At 38.3% G+C, this 26,670-nt stretch overlaps 1 protein-coding gene across 3 annotated transcripts; it reads left to right on the top strand.

Moving 5' to 3' along the window:
- The first annotated feature begins 602 nt into the window (after positions 1–602).
- Positions 603–26,670, top strand: LOC148644026 (paired mesoderm homeobox protein 2-like). 3 transcript variants are annotated; one of them, XM_088614755.1, is made up of 5 exons: positions 603–701; positions 1,231–1,412; positions 22,702–22,886; positions 24,167–24,345; positions 24,944–26,670. In XM_088614755.1, the coding sequence occupies exons 2-5, from the start codon at positions 1,232–1,234 to the stop codon at positions 25,077–25,079; spliced, it is 681 nt and encodes a 226-aa protein (XP_088470881.1). In that variant the 5' UTR covers positions 603–701; position 1,231; the 3' UTR covers positions 25,080–26,670. The 3 variants fall into 3 exon arrangements, with proteins under 3 accessions (XP_088470881.1, XP_088470880.1, XP_088470879.1); XM_088614754.1 differs by lacking the exon at positions 603–701 and having other exon boundaries at positions 743–1,412; positions 22,705–22,886; XM_088614753.1 differs by lacking the exon at positions 603–701 and having other exon boundaries at positions 746–1,412.

Genomic DNA, 26,670 nt, shown 5'->3' with positions numbered 1-26,670 from the left:
ATAGCCTAGCATTAAATACAATTAAACATGAAATGAATATGTTAAGCTGAAACTTGGTATAATACTGCGGTGAAGTCAGTTATGATGACAGAGAAGTAGCTCATATGCAGAAATCAAAAAGAGAGCAAGATATGGAAAACCGTTAGTAGTCTTCGCATCGATGATTGTTAAAATAACCATATGGTTTGAATTATGTAATTGTGGATGTTTATTTTATTTGATTGTAAATTAGGTTTATACCCCCAGGGTATTCTACCCTTAAGAATACAAAAGTAAAGATTTGGTGAGATTTTTTATTCTCATATATGTATTTTACTCATAAAAGTCTTATTTTTCGTTCACACAAAAAACGATCAAAATTAATTTTCCTTAACTCTAGGCTGTTCAATATCACTTGCATTCTTAGTGACTTGTCACAATTTGCCATTGCTGGATGGTGTTTTTCATATACTTTTTAAAAGACAGTACATAAATACACGTATTTATCTAATGTTAAATTCCGCATTGAAACGTGCCGTCCTCTATTTCATTCTGTTGAAAAGGAAACATAATTTTAACTTGGAGCCACTGGTTCTAATTAAATAGACTCGTTCTTGTTAATCCTAGGGGGTTGAATGAAGATTTGAACATTTGGATGAGGACATAATTATCTCATTAGAGCCAGCTCCAAGGGTCTCCGGGGACATGGTGCTGATTTAATGGTGGGGAACTTTTAACTCCTTGGAGTATTTTCGGGGAGAAACTTTTTTAACCTCAATACGGATATGAGGTCCGAGTGTCAGTGCGGGTCAAACCCTTTCAAACAAAATTGCAAAAACTTAGTCGAGGAAAGATGACTGAGTCACACAACAACTGCCTCCAAAGGATTTACTAATTTTCATTTGTTGATAGAGGCTCTAGAGAAACAAACTTAAAAAAGAACAAGTTTAACTCTTCTGGCATCGAGGAGGGGAGGGGAAAATTGTATAACTTAAAAAAACTTGTGGGGGTGTGGAAATTGTTATACTTTTTTAACAAGACGTCAGGCGGAAAGGCGGAAAAAATTGAAGGGGGGAAAATTCTATTTACTTTCTTTAAGTGGTCCTGACATCTGTAGACTATCTGCTGAGCAAGTCGCAGAGAGCAAGGGAAAAAAGGAGAGACAACGTTTTTTTAACATTTCATTTGGATAGGAGGGATGGACACAGGGTATTTGGTAGAAAAACAATTTGCTCCTACTTCTCTAAGCAGGATGGACTCCTTAGATGGCAGTCAAAACAGGAAGAATTTTACCGTCAGCCACCTCCTGGACCTGGAAGAGGTGTCCGGAATGAACGGCGTGAAAGAGCCAGGCAGATCGATCAGAGAAGCCGGGAAAGGGCTTCAGGAGCAGTCCGGAGTAAGCAGTGGAAGTGAGGCAGCATTGCAGGACAGTAAGTGTTTTTTTTTTAGTAACGTTGAAGAAATCGTAATTATGTGTGGATCATGTCTCGGGTTAGGTTTGTGAACATAACCACCGTTTAAAAAATGCCGTGTGTAATGCGCATCAAGATTTATGCCTTCTGTTTCGGGTAATAAAAAGTGATTTATATCCACATTAATAGAGCTTTCACTAAAACCATTAAGGCTGGTATCTTTGCAGTAATAATGCAGAAATGCGAGGGGTATACTGTAGCTGGCACTTAAATGTTGGGCACCTCTTAGCAAAATCTGAACGCACTTCGCTCCAAGTATCAAAGAGTAAAGATACACCAGTTTAATTATTCTGCAAAACCACGGTATAAACCAGGCGGGACCATCGCTGTTGCCTTCAGAAATAAATGATCCTGTATTGTTAGGGGGAAATGTCTTTTAAGGTAGTAGCTGTGCATTCCCACTCCGCTAAAATGCTCATGATGAAAAGCCGAGGTACGTCTACCGAGACGAAATAATCCACACGCGAATAATGTTTACGAGCTATCCAGAAAACACTTGAAAGTTAGAATATTTCTGTAACCAAATCTAGTCACCGGACATCTCATTCCAGAGGCCTAATTCAACCGATGAATTTCAGTCGGCTGCAGGATCGTAACATTTTTCAGCAGCTCATTAAAATGTCATTACTGTTTGTTTTTGTTTGTCTGTGTCCTAAAGGGTTTGTTCGTGGGTATATTCAATCACAATACTGTAATATTAAAAGGGTAGCAATTTACCTCCGACAGTTCATTTGCTGCAATTAGGCTCCGGGTTACCGCAGCCTTTAAAAGGAGCAGGCATCTTTCTACAAATGGCCGGGTAGATTGATGTATAGGTTTGATAGCACAAGCCGGTTACTTGACACCCTTTAGCTCAGAACAGTAAGCTATACCTTATTTTGTGGAAGGAAGCCTTCGAAAGTTAGTCAACATTTATAAAGTACGATAAAAGTACTGATATATCATCATAAAACGTTTTCGGGCAACAAAGTACACTGTGTTCTATTCCTTGAAAAGAAGAATATGACGCTATCCAGCTATGTTTTCTGAGCTTTCAGGTATCTTCATTTTACACTGATTAGATAGCAGACATCCCTTCTTGTTCATATGCTCTGTGTTGATGTCGTTGGATTAATGATTTAAAGACTGTAGGAGTGTCATCTCGTAAAGACTTGGGTGGATACGAAAGCGCACAGCCTATAAGAAGTGACCACTGAACTATACAGTTCACATAAAACAATAGCTATTCAATTACATTAATTATTGGAATCAATCACAATAATGTATTGTTAACATTCGCGTTGTTGAAGCGTGTCCATGATTGCAGTCACTTGGGGAAATGCGTTATGCTTGCCTACTGTGCACACGCCTACTCCAGGGCTTCTAAATACAGTAGATAACTACTTTAATGGCGAAATCTGAAGATGCCATTTACAATAACAAACAAAAATGTGGGTTCTTGTAAATACGTATTCTAATTCGGTTGTTTTGATAATGCTATCCAAAACATATTAAACTTCTGTTATTAAAACACTTTTCACGCTTTAGGTTTATTCGTACACTACACAGAAATACTGTAGCACTTAGTGATTACTCTGATGATGATACAAATTCAACACGCCAAAAACATTTTAAGAGCAAAGTAACCGTTACCTTTACTTGCCATACAATATTTTTGCTATCCATAACATGTTAAACATATGTTATTAAAACACTTTTCACGCTTTAGGTTTATTCTTAGATTACATAGAAATACCGTAGCACTTAATGCTTCCTCTGATAATGACGCAAATTGAACATGCCCAAAAATGTTGCAGACCAAAGTAACCGTAACCTTTTCTTCTTTGTGTATTCAATTTTACGTTTGTAAGAATCTGTGTCAAATTGACTTTAAGCAATTTAGCGATCCCTTTTAAATCATTCCACAACCACAACTTTCATGCAAGTTTAGGGCACGTTAAGATTGTCTGGCTATTCTTATGATTGCTTAAACTGAATGAAATTGAAGTTAAAATTATTTCACCTATGTTATTTTTGTTTATGTCACTTAAAGTTGTATGTACGATAATTTTATTTAGCAATTCTATGTGACTGAAACATTTTTTAAAGTGGAATTCTGTAAGAGAAGGTAGACTTGCACAAATTACACTTCGCTACTAACTGTGGCTTGATGCAGCAGTACTTTGTTCCGTTGCCCGCGGATCTAAAATCACCATCAAATACTGTTGATGAAATTTGCATTTTATAAATATAGATAATTATGCGATATCTGCCCATTTTCTTCTAAAGCATCACAAATATTTTAAAATGCAAACAATTTTATGGTTTAGGTTGCTATAAATATAAGCTCAATGTATTTGAGAATAGGAATGTTTCACACTTCTGATACCGAATACAAACAGTCTCAATTCTGAAGGAAATATTTTCCCCTTGATAGCACCTTATGTGCGGTAGGTCCCATTAATAACGATATAGGTCTCGATTTCTAACGAACGCTCATTTTTCGGATCAAGACGTCGTGATACCATGCGTTGAAACAAAATGGTATTTGGAGGACATTCTTGCCTTTATCTTTAACATATTTTTAAATATATATGATCATTCTCTCCACCTACTGTATACTGTTATAATCACAAATTGATTGTATTTAACAGAGAATAATTATTGCCGTTTTTGTTGAATTCCATCATAATTGAACTACCTTGACGAACATTTTGAAATGCTACAAATTATTTTTATTAACACACTACCCATTGCAAGAGATAAAAGTATCATTGATGCTGACACGTTTATCTTAAAGGGTAAATTTAGTGTTAGGCCTGAATTGAACAATACCTACGATAGTGTTGTAGCTAATGCTGAAGCACTAGATACTCCTATACTATACTCCCAATAATACACTCCCAATAATAAACAACCTTTAGAGCACAATGTGAAAACTCCCGTGCGAGCCTCAGTAGCTGAAGGAGAATTAACGAAACACCTCGCCTATTAGGTTTATGTAGTCCGTCGGGGAAATATAAATTTAAACAGCCACCGCTCGGAGACACAGCTAAACGAAACAGAAGTGCTTTCTCCTTCTGGAAACACGCAGACTGAGGACTTCACTTGATGGCATTTATCCATCCCTGTATCTGCTCTCCAGTGGACGGTTGATTTATTTAGTCAAGGTCGATATTTATTATTGCTAGAGCTTTACTGGGTATAGGCGGTAAGCACAGGAAATGGGTACCCAAAGTTTGTGGTAATTAACTACAATATGGTTTAGATGTACATCACACAACTCATCTGACACTGCAACAACAGTAATGATCTAAAAAAGAAAGCAGTGAAGCACACGATAGTTTCTTATTATATAATTCCACTACTTTTTAGAGAGAAAATATTGACACAGATGTTAAATAACTAGTGCTTGTTTTACAAGCCACAGGCGCAGTATACCTGAAATGTGTAGTAAAATGTTTCAGCATTAAAAAAACTCTTCCCAGAAGATTTTCTCACAACAAAGCATACAATTTTATTTGACTAACCTGGTGTAAATGTGTTACAGTAGTTTCCCTTCAAAAATATTAGATTAAAAGCGTTTCTAAGATACTTCTTATTTAAAAAAAGAAAATACGGGAAAAGAATATCCCGCCGTTACCTGTAATAACTAAAACATTTTTAGTTTTGATTATAATGTAATTTTTGCACTGGGTATGGCTTTAAAATAGGTTCTGTTAATCGTTGCCATTGAATACGTGTAACATTTCTTCACATAAATAAGCCTTGGAATTCCCTTTGTTGCATTGAGCGCCTAAGACAATCCATGTAAAACAAATTAAGAGAACACTTCACTTGTTAAGCGCCTTGGGGCACCCTTGTTGTGAAAGGCGCTATATAAAAATAAATCGAATTGAACTGAATTGCATTCTAACTCATGAGAAGGAAACGCAGCCGTGCTCTCTAAGCTGGGTCCCACATGGTTTGCATGTACTACTGAAAGACACTACAGTGCACAAGGGTCTCATCACAGAAGCAATAAACATACTGCCGCGGATTGCACCCTCTCTGAGAGCTTCCACGAGTTGAAGAATGAAGGCGTTTATTTATTCAACACAATGCGAGAGACGCTGGAAACCAGGAGTCCTGATCTATCCTTGTAATTTACTCACACTGAAACTCACCGAATTTGTCCAGTCCACCCGTTTCAATACAAAAAACAGTCTTTCCCCTGCACACCTCCTCTAACAGATTCTACACAATCTGGACTACACAAACCAGCTAACTGCAACACCCTATCTCAGCTTTGAGACATCCCACGTATTGAACATTATAGCGGCCCGTCTTCACGACTTTTTAGTTCTTTTAAAATAATTGCTTTGGTTGGATTCAGAAGGGTATCGAAGCCCAGATTGAGTTAAACACCGCCATGGAGGGTCACCACCTGATTAAACTCTCTTCCCTTCAATTTACTCCTAAACAATTACAATTCATCCCAATCTTTTTTTTTTCTAGTCCCCCGCTTAAAATATGAGCAAGTAAATAAGGTCTTGCTGCTTTCACGGACTTAAAAACAAACAAACAATTGATCTCAACAATCAAACACAGCTTTGGTTTGTCAAAACTGGGCAATTTAAATCGGAACCCTCCTGAAGTCTTAGAGACAGAATCACAGGTGAATTTCCAGCGACGTGGATTTAACAATTTTTGTTCTGTCTGCTTGACTTTAAATGCCAATAATAAACAGTTAAGCCCCTGGAATATACTTGATTATTCCCAGTGAGGACAAAAACTACCACTTCCTAACCTCCTCTGACCTCAAGGTAATTCAGTCGGAGTGATGAAAGTAGTGTTAGTGAAAGGTGAAGGGTTAGCAATACCCCCAGTCTAGGCTATGGTCTTGGTAATAATGAACAATAAAGTAAGAAGAGTGGTAGGGTAAAGTTCTAGGTGAAGTAGACACAATTACTGTTTATATTAACAGCCCACATATTGTGGATACTGATCAAATCCCGTTTTCTAATGATGGGTTATCCCGCCACGAGCATCTTATGATAAATGGATTCGCCTTCTGGAGCAAAAGAAATCCACCATCCCTTTGGTAATATTTCCGTGATACGTATCGAGTGTTATCTCAAAATGAAATTCCAAAAACTCCTAACAGATGGCTCCTTCCTGGGTTGTTGGTCGTTTTCATAGTAACCTGGACTTTGATGAGCTAAATTTTTACTGCAGTTTTTTTTTTAGAGAAAGAAATGGGAGTTCAATTTAATTCTCGTTAAACAATAGTTCACGGCAGGGATAATGTTGGTTGATTGATATGTTAATTGAGATCATATAATCTGTATATAATAATGAATTGAAGAGGCATTACCAGTTAATGGAAAACGATGCAGCTGCTCCCAGTTCACACTAAGTGAGAGTTCATGGCTAATCCATGGTTGAAAAGTGGAATATGTAATTACTAGGTGTTGTACTTTTGATCGTTCAAAACCGTACTCAGTTGGAAAACAATATTATGTCTAATTGTTTTGATGTTACCAAATAATAAAAAAAAATGTGTTGTTGGGTAGCACATTAACATAGTGACCAGTTTGAGGAGCGTCACAACATATTTTACATACGAAAGGAGTCTTTATAGACTCCTTTTATATGCGGCAATTATCATCCTACCGTAAATTAAAAATAAAAAATACTAATCCTACCGTTGTTTATCGGACGTTTTTCCACTTTTTGCCCGTACATGTCAACACGGTGTTTACTTGATTCTGACATACAGAACTACAGCTGTTATCTACTGTACATACTGTACGTCTAATACTCGCACACGGAGTTGTGCAAAGGAACAAATGCAGAGACACCTGATGAAAACTGAAACCCGAAACAGCGTTTTCTCTTTCAGCAAACTAACGCAATACAGAAGAACAAACATAATTAATCTCTATTCCCCCTTTTACATACTACGTTCTTAAGGGTGCATGAGAGTACATTGTGTAACTGTAACCAAACATATTAGGTTTTAGTATGATATCGGTTTCAGAGCCTCTGCATTTTATTATGAGCTATGACAATTAGTAATGATGTCGGTGATTTTTTTTTCGGGGGGTTGTAGGGTTGTAGGTATAAACTTAAAGTAAGAAGGTGGAGACCATTAAAATTCTCTCCATATGTCAAATGAGAATCGTTTGCCGAACTCGAAGCCAAAATAGAAAGGTTCAAGATCAAAATAATACAGTTCATTTAAAGAGTTGTGCTTCTTCACAATGCGTCATTTGATGGGGGAAAAAAAAGCACAGATTCATTCCAAAACTGACTTCGACATTCTTCAGAAACCCACCCATTCAAAAAAAATCGGATGACCATATTATCAACAAAATCGTTATTTTTTAAACTGTTAGGCAGTTAAAAAAAAACTTTTCATAAAATCTCGATCACTAAACATTTTTTTCGAGATGTGATCTTGGCTGTCCAGTTGTAATTGCGTTATTTATATCATAAATCATCTTTTAAAAATCTGTGGACAAATAGAACGTTCTTCTAAGAGCAATGCAAAGGTAGGTAATACAAAATTGACTTCTACAAATAAAATACCAAGACAAATTTGTACAGAATTAAAGAGCACTTTATGTACAATTCTGTTCGGTCTAAAACTAACGGCCTTCATTTCTTTAAAAAAAATGAAAACCGTATTTACATGATCACACACAGTAATCGATACTACATATTATTTATATAAATCGTTAATCTGGCTACAATGGACCTCATATTGAAATATTAAAAATGATACGCTTAGTTTAAATCGAATACTACAGCATGGAACTTGAAATAAGAACAAAACTTTCTGGAAAGTCGTTGTGTTACTAAGGACTTCAAAATCTTTCAAATATCACCCCTCAGAGTTTTCTAATTTACATCGCCAAAAGTGGAGGCCGAAAGACAAGTCGTACAGAGTCATTAATTTGTTATCGGAAATCAGTGAACCAAAGTTTGAATTCGTGGTTTACAGTAGGACAGGATGGGAATTCTAGTTTTAGCATAAGGATTGTTCCTTCTACAGTTTGGCTGTAAAACCAAAAACTTGCATGTTTTAATAAACCAAAACTTTCAAAATTCCAAACGCTAAGCAGCTGTCAAACATATAAAAAAATACCAATAACAATAATTCCAAACTTGCTTGTGAAAGTAAAGATGGTGTCAGATTACAAATAAGTGAAATATAAAGACAGTATGATTATCATATTGCTACTGTTTAAGATTTGATCCCCGAAGAAGTGGGACGGAAGTTTATCAATACTGACACTAAAGTTTAAGCGGTTCCTATAGAAATCTATTGATTGATTTCCCCTGTCGACCACAAGCCGATGTTTCCAATAAACAGATAAAAGTTAAAAGTAGGTAGCAATAATAATAATAATAATAATAATAATAATAATAATAATAATAATAATAATATGATAATTTGTTATAAGGTCAATAATAGTGTATAAACGAATGCACCGACTTTTTCAGAGCATGACGGTTTTACCTTTGAGAGGGTGCACACATTTACTTACCTTTAACCCGGGTAGGTAATTTTTTTTCCGCTTTTGGTTCTGCAATAAATAGCTGTACTGCTGTTGAAACCAAAGGGGATGAATTATGAGTTTATGACAAGAGCGATCGCCACCAAGCAGTGCCAATTGAAAACAGACACCAGCTTTTCGTTGGGGTTCCTCTAAAAAAAACACATCCAGCTTTATAACATACTGCGGTCATTAAAGACTCTCTTGCCTCCTCTAAGTATGTTTTTATAACTCTTGTTTTATAATAATATCGTCCTCTAGCCTTTGCGTATTAGCTGAGATTAGAATGCAACAACAGTTTCACAACCTGGGAAAAGACTACATAAAAAAACAAGAGTGTGATAAGAGTTGCTATGCATCAAAGCGTCAACTTAATATGTTTTATTTAGCAAAATGAAAATAAATCTGTCCTTGCTCTTCTTCGCACCTATAATTTACATTTTACGCTTGCCTTATGTCGATTTTGTAATCGACCTTTTTAGTGTCTGGTCGAATGATTTCCTTACGTACAACCCTATTCCCCGTCGACTTTTAATATTTTACCACTTCTGAATTGCTATTTAGAAACTGTGCATGTCTTTGATATTTTTATTATCTTTCCTATCTGTGGTTCTAAGCCCTTTTTCCAAAATTTTACAATAAGAGGGAGACAGGACACTGAAAATGTATCGCCAGATACGGTATAACGTCAACCTGGAAAGTGTTTTACGCGCTGCAAGTGTGGCAACTATCCTCAAGGTGATTTCGCCGCAATCAGATGCCTGCTGTTTATTCCATGTATTATTATCTATCATGAATATCATTAGTACATTAATTTTTAGTTATTTCTAATGTGTATTTCATTACTGAAAGCTTCCCGCATTGTTTCAGGGCTATTTTGCTTTAAAGACTTGTTTACACACTTTTCATTCCGTTTTCCCCACAGCAACTGTGAGAAAAGCGAAAGACACAAAACGTTTCGAAAGGCTGCATTATTGCTCGAATTACAAACAAATCAGTCCTCCGATCTTAAGGAGATTCCTTTCATTTTGTAGATGATCCAAACTGTGCTCTTGAATACATGGTTTGTTTATCGACTCAAGGATGGGAACTATTATTATAATTACTGTCTTCAGATTCCAAGCGATTTGTGTTATTTTTCAATGTGGGCGCTGAACCTACATATTAAACCCCCGCTTTTGGAGAAAGGCTTTGCGATGTCAATCGATACCTTCTTTTCCACGGACTCATGCTACAGTACACCCATCTGCTCCTGGACAGGTCTGCACCTTACCTCTGAATTAACGTAGTCGTTCGTGGTGATGATTTCGGCTAATTTAATAACAGAAATGGTCGAACAACCCAATGACTTGACGATAACAGTCACACGTCTGAGGTGTCTGTGCGGTGTTTTCTTGGTGATTTGGACTCTGCTAAAAGACGGAGAAAGACGCGAAATTACCGTCATTCGCGATTACTTATTTGCTGCCCCTGTGACATAAAGCAACACACGAAGCACTTTTTACACTAGGGCGACTGCTCCAACTTTTATTTCAGCGTTTGCACCGGTATAACGATTGGAATGCGTCTAATTTTATAGTATAGTGTACTTAGTGTATATATGTACTTCTGTGGATCTGTGTATAGTCAGGATGTTTACGACTTGCATTAACCAGGCCCGTGTTGGGTCTGTCTGTCAGAGGATAAAAATGGAAAATGAAGGAAGACAGGAACGGACCAATAATTGTAGCCAACGCTGGGGTTGGGGACGGGGAACGTCATTGTAGCGCCCTCACAAAGAAAAGATTCGAAACTTTGAAAATGATCTTTCTCCTGTCTCTGTACACCAATAAAAGACGCACACACAATGCACTGAAATGTAATCGTATTTATGTTTCGCACAACATGACGCCAGCGGCTGTGCCCTGATACATGCACAGCGCATACTCTGGGTCAGAAGACAAAGCTGCGCGCATGGGGGTTCACGCAGAGAATGCTGCGGCGAAGCCAGGCGCCAGGATCTGACACTGAACCAGATGTGTGGAGGCGCCATCTAGTCAGCGTTTCAGTCAGCGGGCCCGCAGCGCTCACACGCGAGGAAACTCCCGTCTGAGCTGCGACATCCTTCACAGGCAGATACACCATTCAGTTTAGGGCAACCCGTAATTACAGGTAGAGGACGAACAAATTGGCCTGTTATTAGTATATACTTAGGTATACTTTAAATGAGAAACATGTTTTTTTTTTCCTTCTAAACAGCTTCTCCAGCACGCACTTTTAGGCTTGTGTTTCAAAGAAAGGCCCGCACAAAAGTCTAATTGGCCCAGAACCCCGTACGGTTTCCAGTCTTTTAAATACAGATTTATAGTTTTATAGGACGTTTTGAGCTATTTTCTATAGCTGGAACATCTGCAGGCTTTTAATGCAACTGACTGGAGCAGGAGGTGACATTAAATTCTCGCATGTAACAAACCGAGGTTTATTAGGATAAGGACATACAAACGAAAGGTAGTTCAGCTGACAGCTAACTGAATTGATCACATTAATTTAATGTATCATCCTTTTGACGGTTTTTGAAACCACGTAATAAGCATAAATGTTTCTATTTAAAAAAATCGCATGTCTTTTACTGTATGTCTGTAACCCCCATGCCTCATAAAGAGATTCTACACCAAAAATCAATTGTTCATATCATTGTTTCCTGTTGACAATTACTGTATATGAAAAGGATGTATACAGTACATCATAAAAACACCAGTCAATGACACTCTTTATGTAATGGCTTTATTGTATCTTTATGTGCTATTCTGCATGTAGCAAACTATCTAGTCCAAAGTAATAATCATAAATTTGGTGAAGCAGCACATTAAACCCACAGACATCTGGCTTTTCATAATTCTGCATTTAAAACAACAAGGCCATTTGCTTTCCATGTGTGAAAATGGGTCATAGTAATACTTACTGCATAACCACCTATTCCCCATTGAACACATAATCCAACTATTAAGGATAAGTATCTTTGACAAAAGAATATAGCAGACTATCCTGCTGTTAAGAGTGGAAAACTGATAGTTTCAATTTTAAATAATGTTTTAGAATTATTAATAATAATTTTCCAAGTGACTAATCAGGAACACATGGGGAATACATGAAAAATGTCTCTCTTGAATTCACCAAAAATCCCAAAGATGTGCAGTAGATATCAAATTACGAACCTTCAATAAGAAAAGATTTGTGGTTACATCTGCAGTACTGTACTAACACAAATCACACCTGCTTGTGCAGCTGTGTGTATCACTGGAAACAGATGCCAGTTGGTTTGGCTGCTCCTGCAGTGATAAAATGATTTCTCTTGTCATTCTTTTTTGGAAATCACAATCGGAAGTGTGAATTTTAATGTCAGGTTCTGTTTTTTCATCTGCTCTTTTTATTTCAGTCAAGGGTTCACAGTGCATAAAAGAAACAAAACTGATGTCTCTGATGTCTTAACTGAGATTAATCTTGGTTTGAGAGATTAACAATTTTGCATTTTTTTAAATAATAATAATAATAACATCACTTTATTAACCCTTTACAATTTCTTGCATTAGGAATTATCTTTTTGCATACCCCAGCTTGCTCTCCATGAGACACACAGATAGGGAGAGAGCCTGGGGTCAGAGTGCAGGGTCTGCCATTGTATGGCACCCCTGGAGCAGTTGGGGTTAAGGGCCTTGCTCAGGGCTACAGTGGAGTAGGATTTCTCTACCGGCTAAGGGATTTGAACCAGCAACCTTCCAGCCATAGGCACAGATCCTTAGCCACAGAGCCACCACTCTGCCCGCAGACAGGGACTTGAACCCTGGACCCTCAGATTAAAAGTGAGCTATCCGGGCTCTCTTCAAAAACAGTGGAATCACCCAGCATTCCCACACCACTTCAACAAAATATTTGCCTTCAACATAGCTATCTGAATCAGGCTTTGCATGAGCCACAAGACCACACTGCCAGCTAATGGAAGATGTAATCACACCTTTCCCATTTTGTGATTGATGTTTCATCCAACCTGCATTAGTTATACAACAGTGGTTATTACCCTGGTCCTGGAGGGCTCCTGTGTCTTCTGGTTTCTGTTACAGCTGGGATGTTATGTGTAGAGGCTAATTGGTCTCTTTAATAGCACTGCTTGCTTAAATAGACCTTTCTAACCTGTTTCTGCACTCAGTCATTGTTTCATGGTTGTGTTGCTGCAGGCATTTTGTTTTGAAGATCCTCAACAAACAAAACTCTGTTCAATCTTTCCCCAACATCATTACGAAGTTGTTGTACGTTTATATCTGTCTGAACAGCCCTAAATAGGTTGCTAATTTATAATGATCAGGCACAGGAATGTATCAAACACTACCATATATAAAAAGTAAGCCCTTCATTCTACTTGCATCCAATTGCTTAAATTTAAGACACCTGAATGAGAATCGCTGTTAAACACTGAACCTGGCTCTAAATTAATGTTAATTATTACCCCCAAGCTAATGTTTCAAGGGCAGAAATTAGTTTAAAACATCTTTTGAAGTTTAGTTAAAGCAATCAATTAGTCTCAGTAATTCAGCGCTCAGCTGGGACATTAAAAAAAACAGAAAACACAGAAGTCCCCCAGGGCAAAGGTTGAGAACTATTGATCTATGTCACGGCTGCTCGGTTCTGTATTTTATTTATTAGATGTTATTTCATTTCCTTAAAATGATGTTTGCTTAAGCAGAACAGTGGTTACAGCTCTGGATTCCTGAATGAAGGATGTACCTGAAGCACTGCAGTTAGTAATGTTCCAGATGAGCCAATAAGAGGTGGTTAAAATGTCACTTCCCATGAAACTCTTGAGGAAGAAGTGGCTCAAAATGGAAACATTAGTACAGAAAGATTCAATAATAAGCACTTAAATAATTAAACAACCACAACTTAGTACAGCTACTGTATAATGTTATAGTGCAGTGAACTATACACTTTTGACAGTAACTACAGTACATAACAGTACTTTTCTGTGGGCTCATAAGAGACAACTTTACTGGCATCTTCAGAACACTTCGTCATTTATGAAAGGAAAATTAAAACATATTTTACATACAAAGGTTTTGCAAAGCATACTAGAGCCCAGATGTGTGGACTGTTTTTTTTCATTCATCAGGGAGCTAATCTAAAATAGCAATAGTATTAAACCAGATTTTGTTACACACTGACCAAAAGAACTGGCCATAAGATTCTGATTATCTGGAGTATCTTAAAAGAACCAGTGGTCAAATATGTCTCTGCAGAGAGGACAATACGTTTTCCAGTTCAGTAGTGTCTTGGCAGTAGCTATGGTTAAAATATCCGCTTTGACTAGCCTTGATGGTCCAGTGAGTCAGGAAAAGGGTTTGTTTTTAGGTTCCTGCGTCAAGACCATGATCTATCACAATGACATATTATTTGCTACCGTGGTTTTATCCTTTCTGTTTGCAGTCCATCAGATGACTAGATGACTCTACAGATGCAGGCTTTGTAGTTACACAATGCAACCACTAATTCCTTTGTGGTGCTAAAGGTGTCTGCTAAATATGTACAATTAGCTAGCAATTTTAACGGCTCATCTCCTTCCGTTTTAGTTCTTACATCTGTGAAGACACAGAGCCTATGCTGTATTCTACTTAAACATCTCATTTAAGGATTCAGTGGACTGTATTAGTCATTTACTCTGTTGTCTGTAAGATTGATGTATATAGATCAGGTCCACATACAGGAACTTATTTAATTCTGTTACTCTAAATGTCTACATCTGAGATTCAACCTCACCATACAAATTCTCTGAATACACCAAAGGAAACATAGCATTCCCAACGCGTGTGCTTAAAATGGCTGTTTAATCTAAAATATGCCCACAGTACTGTTATTAATTCAGTTACTCTGTGTATCCAGTCCTGCTAATCAGTTCAGTTTGTCATATGCACAAGTGCAATGAAATGCTCATCATTTATGCTGCATTTTTTATGTAAATAAGAAATAACACATATATTGTTTGTAAACAATGTAAAATAATTAAATCACTATTTCCACCCTGCTTTGTAAAGGTTTACAACAGTTCGTTTAACACAGGTACAAAACATTTAAGTTTTTGTAAGCCTGCTTGAGACAAACAGCAGGCATCGCAAGACCTGCATCCTTGCTGAGTGCAGACGATTCTTTTATAATGTATGGTCAGATATCTTCTCACTTAGTTTTTTGTATTTATAAAAGTGTGATTTCTAGGAAAATATTTCATAATTGTTGAATAATATTTTTTAAAAATAATGCCTGATGTGTCACAAAGCTGTTCACTGAGTCTTTACTCGAATGGTTCTGTCTACGGGCTCCAGCCCTGATCTGCTCATGTGTAGTATCTGCCAATACTAGCGTGTTTCACAGCCATTTATTTTTGAACTCCAGAAAGAATTAACAGTGCACTGTCCATTATAGTGGACCTAGAATGAAAAGAGAGGGGAAAAATGAAAATATTTATCATACTGTGCCAAAGTCTGGATCAAACCTGCACTCTTGGAATTCTGTAACATCATCTCTGACTTGGTCAGGTCAATGAAAGCTGAAAAGCTGTGTGAAATCCATTCACCAGTTGTAAATGTTTGTGAAGTTCTCTTGGGTTCCTACCTCTCTATGGCACAGACGTTTACCAAGATATTAGCGTGGACGAGGGTGGCATGATGCCACAGTGGTTAGTATTGCTGCCTTGCAGTGCTGAGACTCGGGGTTCAATCCTGAAACTGGGGTGCCATCTGTGTGGAAGTCTCATGTTCTCATAGGTTTTCTTCCCACACTCCAAACACATACTAGTAGGTTAATTGGCTTTTAAAACTGGCCCTGATGTGAGTGTGTGCGTATTTGCATCTGTGTGTGTGTGCCCTGCGATGGACTGGCATCCTGTTCAGAGTGTATGCTGCCTTGTGCTTGTTGCTTGCCGGTTCCTCCACGAACCTGTATTGGATAACTGCTTAGAAAATGGATAAATGGATGGATTATGCTGGAGGCATGTATAAACTCAAATAAAGAGGGTTTTGCAGAAATGCAAGCATGAAATATCTTCATCAAACATTTATCTGTCACATAAGTTACGTTTGTTGTGCTAATCGTCCCCCATTTGTATTCAATGTTTTTTGTTATTTCATTTTACTTCTTGGTTTCTATATAGTTTAGATTTATTAATTCATTCAGCAACTTCCAATGCAGCACTTATTGAAGCCACAACAGCCGACACTGGGAAAAGTGTTCTGTTTATCGGCAAATACCCAGAAGATGGAATGGATGAAAGGTGTTTTATTCATTGCCTTAAAGCATTCATTCTGGTGGTTACAAACTGTCACAAAAACACACCCTTTTGAATCCATCAATTGTTGATGAAAAGCATGTCATTAACAGTGCATCACTGTGGTCCTAGACTTAGACTTTTCAGCTCTCACACATTTCAGAAAACATTTCGGCATCAGTGTCAAAATAACATCCCTGTCTGCCTCATGACATTATTGCGATCAGTAGTAATTGTCAGCAACTGGGTTTCAATACACATGCTGTAGTAATCACACTGATTATCATACAAGACTAAACAGATGACAAACCCAGGGTTTCCCACTCTGGTCCTGGAGAACTACAGAACTGTCTGGTTATTATTCCAGCAAAGCTTACAATTATTAAATTAAATCAGTCAAGATTACATTAGTTTTACCTTGACATAAGGCTACAGTATGATCCACTGGATGATGTCCTCATATGCTCTGATCAGTACCACTAATAACCAAGCAAGCAGGATCTCCTCTGAGATTTAAACGTACGGTCTTTAGGACAAATTCTAATATTAGTAAACATGAACGGTAAAAATTACTTTCGGCAATATTCATTCTGCTAAGGATATTTTGGGGTATGTTTCATCACATCACAGCACTTACCAATAATAAATGACATCCACCAAACTCCTGTGTGAAACTTTTATCACACTGTGTAAACTAGATGAACATTTATGAAAGTCTCATATTTGTGGGATAATCATGGAAGATAGATGGAAATCTCTCTTTGTGCAAATGTTCTCAATCAACATCAACGTGCTGTTGAGAAATTCACCATGTTCTCCAAGTGGTCCTCTGTAGAGCTGGAACTGTGTGGTTCACCCACAGGAATTCTGTTTAACTGCAAGGCTTTCAATAAATTTAAATTGCATAATTAAAAAAAAATATTTTAATATGTTTTATTTAGCTATGCATCTGTGGCAAAATAAATGTCTTAGCCGAGTCCTTCTCTGCTGGAGTTTGGTTCCTGGACTGAATTTATTGTGTAGTCTGTTTGCCAACATTGTTAAAAGGGACATTTTGCAGTGTGAACCTGGAGTGTTTTCTTCAGTTTAATTGGAAGTTTGCAATAGCCTGGAGGGAATCTGGCTGCAGAAAAGTCTTTCAAAGAAACAATTTCAGTGCCTCTCACCCTAAAAAGACAGCACGGGGAGTCAGCTGTTTATTTTCCTACTAAATAACACAGATTGGTCACAGAGACCCATGTTTAACGCTAACAAGTCAAACAGGCTATTTTTATCCATTTATTTTACGGTTGTTCTTTTAAAAAGTCATGTCATTATACCCACCTGGCTTTATTAACGTCTGGGGCATAACAGTTTACAAGGTTGTATTTGCTTAATCCCATCTAATTTGTCATCCTCAAAATTTCAGAAACACAGCCCAAGTTTAATTCAGGGAGGCAGGAACTATCCTCGTGGTTAATTTTGGATTCTTTTATAACAGGAGTCCCCGGGCCTGCTGTGTAAAAAACTTTAGGGTAAATACCTCCTTTGTTTTTCGCTTAAGCATTTCTTGGGTTTAACACATTGAACTTATTATGTGATTACAGAGAGTCCAAATCCACGTTTTATTCTCATGGTTTTTGTATTTACCTTATTTTGTGCAGTGAGATCCAGGTCTAGTTCTGGCTGTATCTCTTCAAAATTAAACTACCATAGTGAGCAGCATTTCACTTGATAAGGACACAAAATGACTAGATATAAATTGTTTAAATAATTATTATATAATTATATATCAATGGCACTAACAAGGAGGGATTAAGAATGTACCAGAGTTTTACCTAGTAGGAAAAAAAATTGTTTGGATCAATAACAGTGGCGTTCTTTTAGTTTTTTAGTTTGTACTTATGGCATAATTTGAGAGACGTTTTCTCGAGCATTAAGCTCATATGTAATGTCATTCCCATAATTCTTTCCCATTTAGTTCCTTCATTCCACTGATCCAGCTAGGCAGCTCACATACAGATCCCTGCTCTCCCTAGTGGCATACATTGTTACTCTTGTGGGTAAAAATTTATTTATATTGGTTAGGCTGGGAAGAGGCACAAATTAATATTCTAGGGCTTCCAATTACAATACAGCTGGTTTGCAGAGCTCTTCACCAAACTATAGGCAGAATCATTCAGTGAACTCTAATGTCCAAATTTTATCTCTAAGATGCTAGGATTGTAAAACTGTTATCCTCTTATGTAAAATTCAAGAATGATAGTCTGTGAGCAGCGCTCTTTATTAATGTCTGTAAAGCAAGTGAAATGCTACTACTGCTACTGCTTATACCACTATTTCAAAAGTAAATAATGAACGTACAATTATTAACATGTGTTACATGTTCCCCTTTGCTTCAAAACTCTGACCTACATATAAATGATCCGAGTGAGTAGATCTCCCCAGAACCCTCCAAAACACAGACATGACGTTCGTTTCCAAAAATGCGATCTTTGCCGAAGGTTGTTTTCATCAAAAATGTCAGGCACAGACTGATTTATAGCCACCTATTCCTGACAGCACAGCAAAGGCAACCGTGTCATCGATTAATTCTTGGCAAACAAAACTCTTTGAAGCCTGACACACGTTCGTTATAATTACATTTCTTTAAGGGCTGACAGTTTCGACTCTTGTTTCTTGTTTTCCTTTTTTATTTCTTAATAGAGTAGAGGATCTGTAAGTGCCTTTTATCTACCTGGCTTTTTAAAGAAAGGAATACAAAGTTGAAATTTCCTTCTAGGGAATTCCGGACGGCAGGTGATGGTCATCTGGCCTAGGCCCTCCTGCCTTTTTCTAACCCCTAAATAAGTCCTCAGGTGTTCAAATCAGTTTTTAAACAGAAAAGGCGGATCCAAGACTGACACATCATAAAGCTTTCAGACAGATGCCAAATACAATTAGGCATGTGGCTCTGTGCTTCACTTGTCTGGGAGCTGAGCCAGAGGAATGAAGTAATTCATTACAGAAGACGACTCGGCATTGCTGGTAGATTATCTTGTACGAGTTCCCAAGGGGTTGCTCTAGTGTTCACAGTTAGTTAATGTAGAAAGGCCTTAGCAAGTTCCAGTATCCCAGGAGGTTACCCCAACTTGATGTTTTCTAAAAAGGTTGTAAATGAGAAGAGAACATTTGACCCATGCCTTGTTTGACCCATTTTAGTGAAACTAAAATTTGGCCAGTTGTTTCTAGAAGGAGGCCAGAGTTTGGGCTTCAATTATACATTTGAGAAGCCTGTTCCAGATACCCACAAGTATTTATCTAAATAAACTGTTAAAGTTTAAACTGCTAAACTGTAAAATTAATTTACAGTTAGAATTAAACCTCTTTTAGTTTATAGCTGTGATTCCATGTTCTTAATTCACGACTAAATCTGAAATATTCCTCTGGATTGATTTGGACTACTTTGGGTTTATATACTTTATTTACTCTAAATCTTACAATCATAGTCCCTCTTATTCTCCTTTGTTCTGGACTGAAAGAGGTTTATCTCCTCTATCCTGTCAGCATATGACAATCCCCAGAGACAAGAAATCATTCTTGTTGCTCTTCTTTGAGCTCTTTCTGCCTATAACATCCTTTTTGTGGTGTGGTGACCAAAATGGAGCACGGTTCCAGGGTTCTAAAAGATTCCTTACTAATGCACTGTAAAGCTTGGCCATAATGTCACTTGATATAAATTGCACACTTTTTGCTGCTTACCCAACCATTCTGCTTGCTCTTTTCACTTACTTCTCCACATTCTCTTGATGAGGGCAGGAGAATCTTCCACTGAAACCCCTCTCACGTACTCCTTTCTGCAGCTCAGAATAATAAGATATGTTGTACAGTGGAAATCCAACTTCCTGTGTAGACCACTCTATCAGTTTCCTAACTGTCCCCGAATCTAAATCATTGGTATAGATCAGGAAGTGCAACAGGCTGATAACATAGACCACTGCTCACATCCACCCAATTAGAATCCCTTATGATGATGTGCTTTTTATACTCTTATTGTTTCCCTTAAGATGGCATACTGTTTCCTAGTCATTAATCAGTTTTTGATTCATGTGTGTACATTACCTCAGATATCTATCACTTTTTAGATTAATCCTTCCTCAAAGGGCCTTATCAAAAGCTTTCTTGACCTCTAAATATGTAAAGATATACACTTCTGTGTTATTGATCATTCTTGTTACTTGTTCAAATTATTCTAGTACTGTATACCTTGGCTGTCCCTTAAAATCACCCCCAAAGTAGGTTGTGCAGCTGAAGTCCTGGAGAGATGCAGCGACTTGCTTCTTGCTTTAATGGCAGCTAATCTCTGACTGACTATTGAATCAATCAGTTGCTTAATTAGGAGGCACTAACAAACTTTTCAAATCTGTGATAATGACTTTTTAAGGCTGCCTATAAAACCTGCAGGATCCTTAGATAATACAGGGCTCATTATTGTTATCTTCATTTCAACCTACAAGAAATATTAATTTAATATGTTTATTGTTTCTTGTACATCTTCCATTATTTATACCCTTTTATCTTGTCATCTTTTCCACGTTTACAGTTTTGCAGTGCTGTGGTACTGACAAAATGCTTTGCATTATTTTTTGTCTCCTTTGCAATAGAGTTTTCTGTCTTCTTGACATTTCAGATGTATTTTATTATAGTATATTCCTTTTCTAGCTTAAACCCGTTGGCCTATTTGTTGGTAGAGTACTCTCTTCTTTCTCTTTTTATCTTAATTTTGCTATTTAAGAATTTGGGCTATGTTTCTGAGGATTTGTATTTAATTGTTCTAGAAATGATTTTTTGGAATCTTAAGTACAGTTGACCCTTCTTTCAGCTACTTACTTACAGTGACCCACCTGCTCACTGTGAGCTCTGCCTCAAACCTTCATAGTCTGCTTTTCTAAGATTATAAACCCTTATATTGGAATAAAGATTAAGCAAGTTGAAATATACATTAACAGTAATTATATAATAGTCTCAAAATAACAGTGGTTGTGTCATATGTATTATATCCTGGTTAATTGGAAAGACCAGGTTAGTAAGAACATCTATTTTAGTAAGAAGATGTGTTAAAAAGCAATCTTTACTTCAAAACATACCAATGTCAGCTTCTGTATTCTGCATAATTTATGTATTAAAACTGAAATCACCCAAAAACAGAATGTTACTTTGCTGTAGTAGAATGTTTTAAACAGTAAAGTATGTGTGCCCTTGTCTGCACTAAGTGGGCTGTATCATAAACCTATTGCTAAACCATTAGAAATCATATTGGCCAGTTTAGATTCTTATCTCTTTCTATCCTCCTGTGGTAATTCCAAGTTAAGATGGGTATTTATCATCCTCCTCCGCTATGTTTCAGCTGCTTCTCTAGTGCCAAACTTACCTGTTAATGCAGCATGCTTAAGGTCTCACATTCTTATTCCTGCTTCTAGCAATGAGGTATAAGTATTTCAGAATGGTCTATAGTCCTAACTCAAAGTGTGGAAATAAACACAGACTCACACAGTACCTGTGCCATTGATTATTAGACCATAGAAAGCAATAGATCATCACCAAATACACCTAAGAAAACTTTTGAAACAAAGAAATCCTGAATTCCAGCATTCCAATATGATAGTGGAACTTTTTCTCCCTTCCTGTGGACCGTCCTCTAAGGGCAGCCACAACATCTGCAAACAATTTTCCAGCTGCCTACATAAACCAGTTTATCTTTTGAAATGTATGAGAGTATAAAAGCAACTTCCAGACTTAAAAGCAGATTTAGATAACGGGGCTTCTGACAGGGTTTATAATAGTTAGTAATAATTCCTTACACTTTCTGGACACTCCACTCAAAACACTTTACAGGTAATTGGGACTCCCCTCCACCACCACCAATGTGCAGCCCCCACCTGGATGATGCGACCGCAGCCATAGTGCGCCAGAATGCTCACCACACACCAGCTCTCAGTGGGGAGGAGAGCAGAGTAATGAAGCCAATTCGGAGATGGGGATTATTAAGAGGCCATGATTGGTAAGGGCCAATGGGAAATCTGGCCAAGATGCCGGGGTTACACCCCTACTCTTTTTGAGAAACGCCCTGGGATTTTTAATGACCACAGAGAGTCAGGACCTCGGTTTTACATCTCATCTGAAGGACGGCGGCTGTTTACAGTATAGTGTCCCCGTCACTATATTGGGGCATTAGGACCCACATGGACCACAGGGTGAGCGCCCCCTACTGGCCCCACTAACACCTCTTCCAGCAGCAACCTTAGTTTTTCCCAGGAGGTCTCTCATCCAGGTAATGACCAGGCTCACACCTGCTTAGCTCCAGTGGGCTGCCAGTTGTCGGTTACAGGGTGATATGGCTGCAGGCCGTTTGATGTTTAGCTTGATTTCGGGCCACACCGTACCCCCGCTCCCTGACGCCCCCTGCTGCCTCCCGCCCCAGCAGACAGCCTGAGCCCCGGCCAGGGCCTGTTGAAGCGGAAGAAGAAGCAGCGCCGGAGCCGGACGACGTTCAACAGCAGCCAGCTGCAGGCGCTGGAGCGGGTCTTCGAGCGCACGCACTACCCCGACGCCTTCGTCCGCGAGGAGCTGGCGCGCAGGGTCAACCTCAGCGAGGCCCGGGTGCAGGTGAGCAAGACCCTGAGCCCCCGGCAGGGCCCGCCACCCAGGACATGCTGTAAGACTGGTGCATGCCAGGGGTAGTCCACATGATGCCGAGCCACCAAGACCTGCTCACTGCGGGATGCTACATGCTAGGACATGTGCATAAGAGTGATGGACAGCTCGATCACATTATAAGATAAGATCACTTTATTGGCCATATACAATTTCTTGCATTAGGAATTTGTCTTTTCGCATACCCCAACTTGCTCTCCATGAGACACACAGACAGGGAGAGAGAAGCTTGGGGTCAGAGCCCAGGGTCAGCCATTTTATACAGGGCCCCTGGAGCAGCTGGGGTTAAGGGCCTTGCTCAGGGGCCCAACGGAGTAGGATTCCTCTGCTGGCCGCGGGATTTGAACCAGCAACCTTCCAGCCACAGGCGCAGATCCTTAGCCACAGAGCCAGTCTTGGTAGGAAGCATATCATATGAAGAACAGCAAAAGAAGATCTGGTTGCTGTGCTGTTTTGCACCGGCAGTGGTTAATACTCAAAACAGTTTGTCATTAAGTCTAATATGCTGCTTTATTTAAAAAAAACACAGAAAGATTCTGGGTTATGGTCACATAGATTCATAGATTGTAGGACATCGATGAGCTGAGCGAGGCTGAAGATCAAAATCTTCTTGGAATAAATCCGTTCCTATAACATGTCATGGTACACTCTTCATTAGATTAACACTACTGTGTGAGAGATAGAGGCTGTCTACTTTGTTTTATGGTTTATTTATGGTGGCTCAGCACATCTTCTTAAATATACTGTAGCTACAGTACCTCATGCATCTACACTTATTACATGATCAAGGGATATGTCTTCTATTTCTGAATGCTATCCTTTGTTACTAGTTTTTGTGTGACAGATTCTCTGGGTTGTAGTACAGTTATGTGCACTGTTATGTGCACTTATTTTGAGAATGTTACAAAACTCACCTTACCTGCTATGTGTATATATTCACCATATTTCACAAGCACAGATAATTTTTGGAGTATCTGAGATTAAATGATCTCAAAACTCTGAATTACTGGTATCTGTAATCCCATTTTAAGAACTTAAAATATTTTCTAGTGAAAGGTAGCCTTTTCATCTCACCTTGCTGACTAACGTATTAATCTAACGATATTATGTAGCAATTTTTTTTTAAGGACTCCAGGGAATCTGCTTTAAAAATAATTTGTGTAAAGGCATGTCTCTTGTGTTTTCAGCTCCATCAGCATATCCTCTTAAATCCCACTAATTTCTTCTCCCAGGTCTGGTTCCAGAACCGACGAGCGAAGTTCAGACGGAATGAGAGGGCAGTTCTTGCCAGTCGCTCTGCCAATCTTCTAAAATCCTACAACCAAGAAGTAGTGATAGAACAGCCCGTCGCCCCTCGGCCAGCCCCCCTCAGCTCAGAGTATCTCTCTTGGTCCTCAGCCACACCCTATAGGTGAGACACTGGACACTATTGCTCTACTTTCCTACTGTGAACTACTGTGTGAATGTGTGGAGCACACATCCCTTAACATTCCTGAATGTAAATGTAAAGATGGTATAGTAGGTATAGTTAAATTTCCAATCAAATTGATATCTATCTCATTCAACAGGGTGTCCCACTCAGCTTTTCAACTGCTAGATATTATTCTGGTTACTTCCTTATTGAGTAGCAATCAATAAAGACATTAAAGGATGGGCATTAAGTAAGCCCTGCTCAAGAATGAAACAGGGAGAAACCATAGCTATCCCCTTGAAGAAAATCAATCCTTAGCTTTGAGCTTTGAATCAGTAAATCTTTAGACCAAATAATGAACCGGTTATTATGAAGTGATGAAAATATAATGATCTATTTCTGTCAACACAACTCTGAAAATAAAAAATAAACTGACTAGCGTCCCAGTACTACCAAAACAGCCACAAATATCTTACAAGTATTAGAGAGTCAAGCAAGTTTGTTGGATTCTAACAGTTTGACAGAAATTCTGCGGTATTGCACTGAGTCAAGAGCCGGTCCCATATTTACAGACGATTCTCTTGTGCTTGATTTGCAGTGCAGTGCCCAACTATAGTTCATCCAGCACACCCACTGCAGGGCAGGGAGTCACCATGGCCAACAGTATTGCCAGCCTGCGATTAAAGGCCAAGGAGTACAGTCTGCACCAGAACCAAGTGCCCACAGCAAACTGAACTTACAGCTTTTCAGCCACAGACCCACGAACAGACTGACAAATTACCAGGAAAACCACACTTACTGACCCAGGATCTGTGACTGCGTCTTTGAGTACAAGTCTGTTGAAAACCCATGAGCACTGATCTGAACCAGACTTTGTACAGTGCTGATGTTGAATGCAACACGGTTGCTTTGTTGTCTAAAAGAAGCCATATATTAGTATTGGAGATGTACAGGACTTCTATTTTTATATCATTTGTGAAAGGCTTTGTGTTGTGAAAGGCTTTCATGAGTTATGTTCTTTTTTTCGGCAAACATGGTAAAATACCAATACCCTCTCAGCTGAGTTTCCCGTTTGCATTTTTTGTTCCAATTCTACAGCTGTACTTTAAAGGATATTGTGAATGTCCAAGGATTTTAAGGGCAGGGTACAGGAGAATAACTGGTTGAATACCACAGACTTCACTAAAAGTGAAACTATTTGTTTTTGACATAGCAAGATGGAAATTGTGCAGTGGAACTGTGATTACACTACAGTTTTTCCTTAGTGAGAAGATTACTGGATTTTTTTCCATTGCTTTGTGAGGCAGGAATGATCAAAATGCTATGCAGAAAGAGAGAGACAGAATGTGCAGAGGTTAAAGAGTTTATTTATTGTAAGCAACATTCAATTTTGTTTTTGGTCTGTTATCTTTTTGATTCACTACTTTCAATGGATGGTGAGGACTGCATTGTTTTTTTTTCCAGAACTTTCTTGATTCTAGGTTTCCTCATCACATGAATTGCTCTACATAGAAAATAACTCAGTGTAGAGTTTCAACTGTTATTCTCACCCTTTGCATCTAGGTCTCAAGGATTTTACAATCTGGTTTTGTAAGTGATGAAGGCAGTTAACTACAGGATGCTAAAAGATAAGTGTCTTTACATTCTCCGAGGATACATTACGGCCAAACCGCCCACTACGTAGCAAATAAATGGCTTCGCTTTCTCATAGGGAATGCTGGGCCCATGTAGTTTAAGCCTCCCAAGGAGAATTTTCCAAACTTTTTAAAAAACCCTTAAAAATTGCTTGGAGCCATCAGAAGTAACTTCCTATGAAAAACATATTGCCAGCTGTGGGTGGATTTAAATGTGGAGTAACCATGACTTAAGAATAAAGAAGACACTCAAGAGACTATACAAGAGGCAGTGAGTGACCGTTCCAAACCCCAATTTCTTGACTTACAACACTGAGCCCAATTTGACATTTTTCAGATTAGCATGTGAAAGCTCCACTTTTCCATGGACTTGAACTTTCTTTGCAAATCTCGAGGTCCAGGTCTCACCAGCTTTTAAATACACAGTGTGCACTCTCGGTTCTGTGCTCTGCAACGAACGATTGCTTAACAAAAACATGCTGTCACCACTTGTCAATGCAGAAATCACTGCGATTGCCCTGCTACTACTGCAGTAGATTCCAGAGTCCTGTTAGACTCTCACTGAAATTCACGACAGTGTTTTTACAATTCTGTCTCTTGTAAAAAGATCGGCCAGCTGTTGTGTGTGTGTCTGTATTTCTCTCTCTCTCTCATTTGTACAAATAAACATATATAAAAATTTTGGAATAAA

This window comes from Lepisosteus platostomus, chromosome 21, assembly GCF_059453375.1.
Source record: "Lepisosteus platostomus isolate fLepPlt1 chromosome 21, fLepPlt1.hap1, whole genome shotgun sequence".
NCBI classification, from domain to species: domain Eukaryota; kingdom Metazoa; phylum Chordata; class Actinopteri; order Semionotiformes; family Lepisosteidae; genus Lepisosteus; species Lepisosteus platostomus.
This window is presented reverse-complemented; position numbering and strand designations above follow the sequence as displayed.

Excerpts from the sequence above, each read along its gene's own strand:
- LOC148644026 (XM_088614753.1), top strand. The coding sequence starts at position 1,178 with ATGGACACAGGGTATTTGGTAGAAAAACAATTTGCTCCTACTTCTCTA. Across the intron at positions 22,887-24,166 it reads TCAGCGAGGCCCGGGTGCAG|GTCTGGTTCCAGAACCGACG; the intron begins GTGAGCAAGACC and ends TTCTTCTCCCAG. Across the intron at positions 24,346-24,943 it reads TCCTCAGCCACACCCTATAG|TGCAGTGCCCAACTATAGTT; the intron begins GTGAGACACTGG and ends CTTGATTTGCAG.